The 9,614-nt window shown below is 33.2% G+C and overlaps 1 protein-coding gene across 1 annotated transcript; it reads left to right on the top strand.

The window, feature by feature from the left end:
• The first annotated feature begins 2,707 nt into the window (after window positions 1-2,707).
• Window positions 2,708-9,012, top strand: LOC142606235 (uncharacterized). The gene is made up of 9 exons (XM_075777618.1): window positions 2,708-3,028; window positions 3,385-3,427; window positions 3,533-3,611; window positions 3,743-3,788; window positions 3,899-3,997; window positions 4,231-4,299; window positions 4,440-4,539; window positions 5,001-5,119; window positions 7,597-9,012. The coding sequence occupies exons 1-9, from the start codon at window positions 2,708-2,710 to the stop codon at window positions 8,851-8,853; spliced, it is 2,133 nt and encodes a 710-aa protein (XP_075633733.1). The 3' UTR covers window positions 8,854-9,012.
• Window positions 9,013-9,614: the final 602 nt, after the last annotated feature.

Here is a 9,614-nt window from a genome sequence, read left to right as displayed (position 1 = left end):
ATGCGTTTTGAGCTTTAATGCTGCTTACCATAATAGTTTTGTCATATTGATAACGACGCCACCAAATGCAAGGCTTTTTACCTAATGTGGCGTAATAATTTCGCATCAAACCAAATTGGAAGTTAGGAATTTTTAAAGAGGGAATCCAATCACTGTACATTTGTCGAATGGATCGTTCCATGTAACGCCTAACCTTATCACCGAAAATACTACGGAGCATTACAATTTAAAACCGCGCTTAAGGAACCAGAGTTAATTTAGGTATCCTTTGTGTGTGACCATGTTTGGCTTATGGGGCTCCTTTAAATCAAGAACCACTGAAAGATTTGCTTAGTTTCAGAGAGATTCTGACTAGGGAAAAGAGGGGGAAGGTTTCACTTGTTGATTAGAAAGAATTGATTTGGTAATTTTGTCTTTCCTCCTTTGCCTTTGTTTGTGGCATTAAGTGGTGCTTCATTTGTTTAACAAGCTGATCTCTTCCTATTAGGTTTGTTCCTACTGTTCTTTGCTCAAATTGATCTTTCTGTGTTTATTGTAGATCCGGTGTTCTACCACATTTACCTATTTTATTGTATTTTCCTTTTTTTCGTGTTTGGGTGTTAAAGATTAGGCCTTCCTGGCATGGTTTTCTATTTCAGTCAAGATCTTTATAGATCTCAAAGTACATGCCATTTCATTTGATAGAGTACACCGAAAGGTTTCAAATTGTGGAGTTTTTACTTCAAAACCCCCTGTTTTGAGCCTAGTGTTTAAATCAAAATTGGGATTTTTATCTATTTTATACTTATTTCTGTGCTATCAATTTTGAGATTTCTTTTTTGTATTCACAATCTTTCAGTCATTCTGTTGATTTTTTGGTTGGTAGATTCTCGTCAGGAATTTATATATATATATATATATACACACACACACACACAACAACAACAATAACAATCATAAATTCTTAAAAATTAATTTTAAAAACTTTATAAAAAAAATTTACATATATATAAAATATAATATTTATATTATATATATATATATATATTTTTAATGTATGTATATAAATTGATAGTGGAAAGCAAGACAAAGAGAGCCTGTCATATTTGGATGTGAGTCTGTGGGGGGGAGGGGGTTGACACCAACCTCTGTAGTCTATAGTCCCTCCCCAACTCGATCCATTTGATGATATCAATATATTGTCGTATTTCTTTTTATAACGGCGTGAATTATGAAATTTTGGGGGGGGGGGGTGGGATGTGTGGTTGACATCAACCTCTGTAGTCTGTAGTCCCTCCCCAACTCGATTTGATAATATTAATATATTGTCGTATATCTTTAGATAACAGCGTGAATTATGAAATGGAAGTGTATGATTAATTTTATACGTCTATGTGTCTATATATATATATATATATATATATATATATATATTTCAATTGACAAAGGTGTATGGGAGATAGAAGGACCAACAATGAAACTATATTTATCAATCTTGGTGAAAACTGTAATCAGAGTCATATTATGTTGACTGTGGTTTAAGGGTTTTAACAACTGGATTTTATTTGTCTCAATTTTATTTATTTATTAATTTTCATTTTCTTCTCTATTATTTTCATCGTTATCCTCTCTCTAAGAAAAAGATAACGAAGTATGACTATAGTTTTAGAAACCGAAACAATAAAAAAACCGAAAAATGGTTTAATTTTTTTTTTTTACCAATTGAACTACTAGTTTGGCCTTTTTTACTAGATCCGTTTAGTGTTCAAATCTCGTCTAACCAATGGGTCCGATCCAATTTATAAAACTATGATACTACTACTAACAAGTGTCATTTAGTCATTATATTTTGCTCATGGTTTAAACATCTACAGATTATATATATATATATATATATATATATATATATATATATATATATATATATAATTAGTCTGAATGGAGGTATTTTTCGAGAATTATTTAGATTTCAATTTTTAGTTTAAATGAATTAAATAAAGTGTAAAATGACTATTTTTTCTAATGATAAAATTTAAGGAAAAAATTGAGCCTTTTTTAATAAGTGGATTTGATATAATTAAGTGTATGATATTATTTCAAATTTATAATATCATATGTAATTTTTTTGAATAAATTTTCCAAAACTCAAATTATCATGTACTATAAAATTTAATCAAACAATTTACATTAATAATTAATTTTCAAAGTTCTTGATATTATTTGTTTCTCAAAAAAAAAAAAAAGTTCTTGATATTAAATCTTTAAATCCAAAAAGCAACCTTAGAATTTTTTTAGGACAATTTAATATTCTTAAAATCCTATTATTTAATTAATTGTTAAATGAGTAGATATAATTTTATTATACTATGAACATCTAAATATATTCGATGAGTGACTTTGATACTATAAAACACACACACACACACACAATACATACATATATATACAAATTATCTATATTTCTTTTAAAGGTTTTTTTGATCGTGTTGTTTTTAAAATCCTATCTATTAATTATTAAATGAGTTTACATCGTCAATGTAGAGAGAGAGCAAGATGAAAAGCAAGAATCAAATGTGATGAACCACATATGAAGTTATTATATTAATGTTTACTTTGGCATTTCTCGTGTTAATTGGCCTAAGAACTGGAAGACATTTTAGTTGAAACTCTGAGATAGTAGCAAAGTACATATGAATTGTGTAAATGTTTATTTGTTTTACGTAGTAAAATGGCTGAGGAGGGAGGACATATATCAGAAATGGGGAGGAGGAGGAGTGCCCGAATATTGGCATTGGAAGAGGAAAGGAAGAGAAAGATGAAGATGAAGATGAAGATGAAGAAGACGGAGGCTGAGGAAGTGGTGGAACACAAAGCTGAGGTCCTGCTGCATTCTCAGCAACAAGTGCATGATCAGAAGCACCAACATGGTCTAGTTTCACGTACAACTGCACCTTCTACTACTGTCAGGCAGTACGGCCGCAGGAGGGTCTGCAAGCGCAAAAGACTCCAAGATGTAGCTGCCACTTCTCTTGCTTACCCATCTCAACAGGTCTCTCTCTTCTGCTTCTTCTGGACAAAGTTTTCTTCCAAACTGTGCTGCAAGAATCTTCTCTAACTCATTACATTGCAGATCATAATAAAACCACTCATGTGTTTTAAATTACATGATTTATTAAACTACCATTTAAACAAGTCACATAACTATTAAATATGTTAAGTAAAAAAAAGGTACACATAGATTATCTTAAACCATCAGGCATTGGGTTTGGATTGGAGGAAAATTCTGTGTTTTGTGGACTTAGATGTTCACTGCCATACTAAATGAGTTGACATGAGGGTTGCACTCCTCATGGCCTGCAAATATATTTATGTTGTTAATGTGCTTCTCGTTTTTATTGCATGCAGATTGGAGAAAACCGAAAGTATGGAGGTATTGCAATCAGAAATGGTGAGACTAGTATTAGTATATAAACGTATATAGCTTATGTTCTCCTGTTCTAAGATCTTAATCACTAAGATGTTTAATTAGTGGTTTTTCTTGTGTTTGTATTAGATCCACGAGCAACTTCTTCATTTCTTCAACAAATGCCAGAAAAACGAGCGCTCGAGCTTGTCCTTGATATACTGCAAAGGTAAACTCTTTACTGTGATAATTTTCTGACTTGGTTTTGAAAAGGAATCAATTCCACTACCTGAATAACTTAATATCATGCGAATTCCTTGCTTACAAGGTTTTCTAATTTAATTATTCTTCCCTATTCAGGAGAGACACACATGCAATATTTGCTCAGCCAGTTAATCCTCAAGAGGTTAGTGGTTGTTTTTTTTTTTTTTTTTTGGTGTCTCTACATGTTTTGTTCAAAATGTTTTGTATATTAAATTCAAATCTAAATACTAATGGATTTCTTGCTTTTGGAAGGTGGAGGACTATCACAAAATCATAAAGCAGCCAATGGATTTTGGCACAATGAGGGCTAAACTTCAGCATGGAATGTATACAAGCTTAGCACAATTTGAGGTATGCTTCTATGCCTTTTGCTCTCATTTTCAGTGTCTAGTTTGAATGACGACCAAGTTGATATCACTAAGTATTTATGTCCAAGTATGTAAGCAGGTTGGTCCATATGTGAAGACCTCTGTATCTTCAGGGAGAGAAATTTAATTAAAGCAGATCTACCTTTGAGAATTATTATATGCACTAGTTCTCATTTGAGCTATTAACTGATTATCAATTCTTTGAATTTTCTACAGCGTGATGTGTTTCTAGTTTCCTGCAATGCAATGCATTTTAATGCACCCACTACCATATTCTATAGAGAGGTACACTTGAAATGGTTCTTGTGGCATATCATACTACACTAGAAATGGTTCTTGCGGTATATCATACTTTAGAAAGAATATGTATGTTACCAGGAGAACTCAATTTTCTTCAATATTAATCCATATTTTATGATATCCAGGCACGTGGTATACATGAACTGGCACAGAAGGTTTTTCATACTCTGAAAACCAATCCACAGAATTTTGGGTTGGCGGTCTCTCCAGCAAGAAGACGCCCAGGTAGGAATCCCCAAGGTGAATCCAGAGGTCCCTGCACTAAGCTTGCTAGATGTGGCAATGTGAATTTTGGCGTTTCACCAAAAAGTAGACCGTGTTGCTTTTATGGTCCATCTCTACAAAGAAACACCAAAATAGACCGACCATTAAGTTCAAAATTCAAACCCTGATGGAAACCATATCTTTGATATATGTCCCTTAAACACTGAACACATACAGGAGTTGATAAAATTAAACCCTTTTTTATCAATAGCTTCTTGTTTTTCTTTTTTAATTTTGCAGTAGTTTCTTGTGTGCGATTAAATTATAGAAAAATCCTGAACTATATGTGTTAATTGAACCTCTCTTTCTCATTTTTGTTTACAAAATATTTTATACCATTGCGGAAGTTCTCTTATTCTCTGCATTTATCTTCTAATGGAGTAGGCAGGAAGATTTCTAAATTCTTCCTTCGTTTCGAACAGGGTCTAGAGATGGCTTTGAAACAGAAAAGCGTCAAACATATAGGCCTTGTACCCCTTTTGCCAATGGGAATGAGGCACTAGTTTCATCAGTCTACAGTGCTCCAAAACCAATTGTTCATGTAAGTATATCATACATAAACACACGTACTGGTGTTGGGGAGGGAAGGAAAAGAAAGAAAGTCTTTTAGTACACATGCATTCACAGCACTCCCCCAAAATAGTAAGACCTTAATGTCTAATCTAGTCCAAATAATACACAGTAGAGAATTCTCTATTTATCTGAATTCAATGGGAAAGTGATCTAAAGCTATGGCTGGAAGGTATTTGAGCTTTTCACCTGAGAGCATTACTCTCCAATCAATATTTGCAACTGCTCTGTCCAGCCATTCTTTGATCTTTGATGTTGTGTATGCCTACTAATTTGTTTGACCAAGTCAAGATGTTACCACAGAAACCTAGATTAATTAATTTCTCGGCTTTTATACTCTTACTCTTGTTTATTTTACCTCCATTTTCATGCGTACATTTCTGCATCAATTATGGATATTTATGTGAAACAGATGATATAAACTAGTGTGAAATAATATTTTCCATATTCAAAAAGCCTATGAACCCACTTGTGGAGGACTCCCTACCCATCTTCCCCCAATCTTCTTCAACTATTAGAGGTTGTTGAAGTCCCCTAAAGTAAAGTTGAGTTATTCTAAAATCATAACCAATTCCATATTCATTTTCACAACTATTCTATAAGACAAACTGTGATTGGCTGCCTGTCACTTTCACGTAAACTTACTTTTTTTTTCTTTTTTTTTTTCCACCACTCACAGTCAATTACATTAGATAATTATGAAAATAAGTGTACAATTAATTGTGATCTGAAATTTTTTCACGTAGAACTAGGGGCTGTAAATGATTTCCCAACCTTGGAGAGCATATCCTATAACTTCACTCTCCTTGCTTTGTATGGCGGCCCATAAACAACAGTAAGCACCCAACATTTGTTTGGAGGATCAGAGAAGACCAATAAATTGATCTATGATTTGTTTTGGGTCATTATTTCCAAATCCTCTCCATTCTTCCAACCTAGCACAATCCATCTGCTAAACCTTTTAAGGAAACAAAAATCAAGTTGTTAAGCCTTCATCTCTAACAGTGCATTTGGTCTACCAACTTCTACTTTTGTTTTTCGAAGAAAAATACAATCTAGACTATATATTGATAATATAATATCAATAAATAGTATTTTTTCCGTAGCAAAAATTATATATAACTATATAAGGTTATATGGTTGGTGAATCTAACATTTATAAGTTTATCAACTAAAATATTCTCATTTAAGTAACTTAAATAATATAGTGTCAATAATTTAATTATATATCATTAGCATAGATTTCTGAATGGGTTAAAATTGTTAGTCGTGATGTTTACTAATATGTGAGAAAATAAAAAATTAATTATCTTATGAAGAAGTTTGAGCATTGTTTTGACAAAAATAATAGATTATGTTTGGACATATAATCTAATTAAGTGATCAACTTGAGTCCGATTTGTGGTTGAAATAAAATTAAATGAAAAATCTTGAACTTTAAATATTTGGCTTGGCTTAGATCTTTTACAATCCTACTTGCATCTTTTAGTAGTGCAACAAGAGTTGTTTGTATTAAGAGAAATGATATGTCCACAACATTTTCACAACATTTTTACAACAAATCTTAAGTGGCAAGATGTTACTGGTTGTTATTGTTGGGGCAAAAAAGTAATCTTAGTGTTAGGTTCAAATTTGAACCAATAACAACTAACCACCTATGATTTGTTGTAAAAATGTTGTAAAAATGTTGTGGAAGTAGCACTTCTCTTGTATTAATTTAGGGTCCAAACCAATTGTAGGCACACGTACTTGTAAAACAAGTAAAGTAACCTCAGGTTAGTTTATGGTTAATCTGGGGTTAGTTTAGTATTTTCTAGTATATAAATCTTACATTGGGTTCATTTGTAACACAAGAGCTTAATAGACAATATGTAGCCATCAAGGGCTTTCATTGTAGATGTAGGCCATTAGGCTAAATCACAAAAAAATTCGTGTTTGCTCTCTTGTTCATGTTTTTCACTCAATAACTTTAACAATTTGAAACTAGTTGAAAAATCAGGAGAGATTTTCCACCGAAGGTGCTTCAAATATATAGAAGAATGCTTTTTGAATGTCTTAAGCTTGCCGGCTTTTATGTGTTAAGTACATGTCCTAACCATGGTAAATAGGCCCTTTTAGCCCTAGAATTATGTCATTGGCTCACACTCTTAGCATTATGCATGCGTGCATATATATGCGTGTTCTTTTTTATGGAACTCGATATTTTAATTTTATGAAGGTGTTGATTTTAATGAATCTGAAAGATTCTCTTTGGGAGTAAACCATGCTTTTTTCTTGGGGGTTAAAAATGCAAGTACAAGTCAAAATATATTAATTTGCTAAACTTTTGTGTGCTATCTACATATTGATTATCTAGCAAAAAAATCTTCATATTGATTATTTGATACTTTTTTTTTTTGTTGGATACTTCTCCATGTCTATGCTGATTGATATATGTATACACTGTAGATTACTAATGCGGACCTTGATTACAAAAAAAGTCTGATGCGGTTTGCTAAAGAGTTGGGACCAATGGCTCAAACGGTTACCAATAGGAAATTGGAGCAATATCTGCAGATTGAAGCTTCACATAATCAATCCCAGAGTACTCCAATACTCCCTCCGGCAATGACTCCAAATTATCAAGTTCCTGGACCATCTCTCATGCAGCCTCCTGCTTCTCTGGGTGGTGTTAACAAAGGCAAAATGCCTGAGACTCAGAGTGTCCTCCATGACTTTCCTTGGGATTTGAATGTCAATGCCTGCGCCAACATGCCATTGAACATTCATAGTGATCCCTCCAAAGAACAAAGCACCCACTCCAGCAGTCACAGGATTAATATCAAAGATGGTGCCAACAAAGGAAAGATGGTTTGCGGAGACATGAGCAGAATGGACCTAAATAGAACTTATCTAAGAGGCATGGTGCCCCCATCTGACAGACTGAGAATTGGAAGCAATCCACCAATTGAAAACGCTCACTTCAATAGCACAAAGGGTGTTACGATTGGTTCCTCAGGAGAAATAGCTGCCAACAGACGTAAAGATGGGAACTTTTTGGTTCCAAATTCTAAAGGCAAGGGGAAAATGGTTAGTACTGATGATAACAACATGGACCATCTTCCTAGGAAAATTGCTCATCAAAATCAAAGCCAACAGCTTGGGTTAGGCTCACATTTCCCTTTTGCTGGAAAGGAAAATATGAGTAGTAATGCTGGGAATTATGGGGTCACAAACATGTCCAGCAACTACACGAATGTAGAGATGATGATGATGCCAAAATCTACACAAGTAGGTAACCAGGTGCAGCCAAGTCAATTGGGGAAATTACAGTCAAAGCTGATGGACTTGATTTCAAAAAGCCCTTATTCAGACACATCTTTCTTGCATCCACAAGCTGCAAAGTTGTTGTCTCAACCCATCACTTCCTTGCCTTGTTTTGGCACACAGAATGAGGGTGGAGTTTACTCTGCGGTACAGCCTAGTCACTTGGTGGATTGGAGCCAACACTCAAGTCAGAGAGAATTTCCAAATATGCAAATGCAGGTTAACAAGAACAAAGACTCTGACAGTGGTGCAATACTACACCAACCATCAAAGCTTGTAGCAGCTCAGAAAATGGCTTTGTTACATGCAATGAGTTTCTATGAAAAAGAAACTCCTGAAGGCCGGCAAGCCGCGGAGGCCAGTGATGCCAAAAAGCTTGATTTAGCTCTTCAGCTGTGAATCAAGCATGGACTCCTATTTAAAAAAACTTTGCAAGAGAAATAAGAGACATATGTTGGTGTCTCATAGTCTTTTTCCTGGAACAAAAGAACATTCCAGCTTTCCTTTGTTTATGTTTCTATATCCCATGCTTGTTTGCTGAGTGCAAGAACACTCCAATATTTATAATAAGTCTCAGTGTCTGAAAAACTAATTTTGGAAATATGTTCTTCATTTCCATCGTTGAAAATTAACAATTGTTAAAGCTGTTCTTTTTGAACTATAACTATGAAAAATAAATAAATAAAAGGACGAAGAAATTGTCCCTAGCTAGATAATTAATGGTGCTTTTGTAATTAGCTAGGGACAGACCCAAAATCTGCTATAGAATTCGCGACTTCTAGGACTAAAATAAAATTTCTTGAAATTAATATATATACACACTCTTTCTCGTATACATTTGCTATTTGATTTGAAATGGTGACGAAAGTTTTTACATTTTGTGAGTGATAACTAAACTAAAATTATAGAAAAAATTTAAATTAATTAATTTTTTTGGATTTAACATCATATATATTTTTTTAAAATACTATTTTTCTTATAAAATTGAATAAGTCATGTAATTAAAAAATTGAAGATCAATAAAGTTTTATAAACAAAATTTAATCTAAATTAAGTAATTATATGATATTTGTAGTATAGTTATAGCTTATTCATGTGTTATTAGATCATTTTGACTTTATTGAAACTATTAGGGTATGTTTGGTAACTGTTTTTTTTTT

Source organism: Castanea sativa, chromosome 8 (assembly GCF_040712315.1).
Source record: "Castanea sativa cultivar Marrone di Chiusa Pesio chromosome 8, ASM4071231v1".
In the NCBI taxonomy this organism is placed as follows: domain Eukaryota; kingdom Viridiplantae; phylum Streptophyta; class Magnoliopsida; order Fagales; family Fagaceae; genus Castanea; species Castanea sativa.
This window is presented reverse-complemented; position numbering and strand designations above follow the sequence as displayed.

Excerpts from the sequence above, each read along its gene's own strand:
- LOC142606235 (XM_075777618.1), top strand. The coding sequence starts at position 2,708 with ATGGCTGAGGAGGGAGGACATATATCAGAAATGGGGAGGAGGAGGAGT. Across the intron at positions 4,300-4,439 it reads CTACCATATTCTATAGAGAG|GCACGTGGTATACATGAACT; the intron begins GTACACTTGAAA and ends TATGATATCCAG. Across the intron at positions 4,540-5,000 it reads TCCAGCAAGAAGACGCCCAG|GGTCTAGAGATGGCTTTGAA; the intron begins GTAGGAATCCCC and ends CGTTTCGAACAG.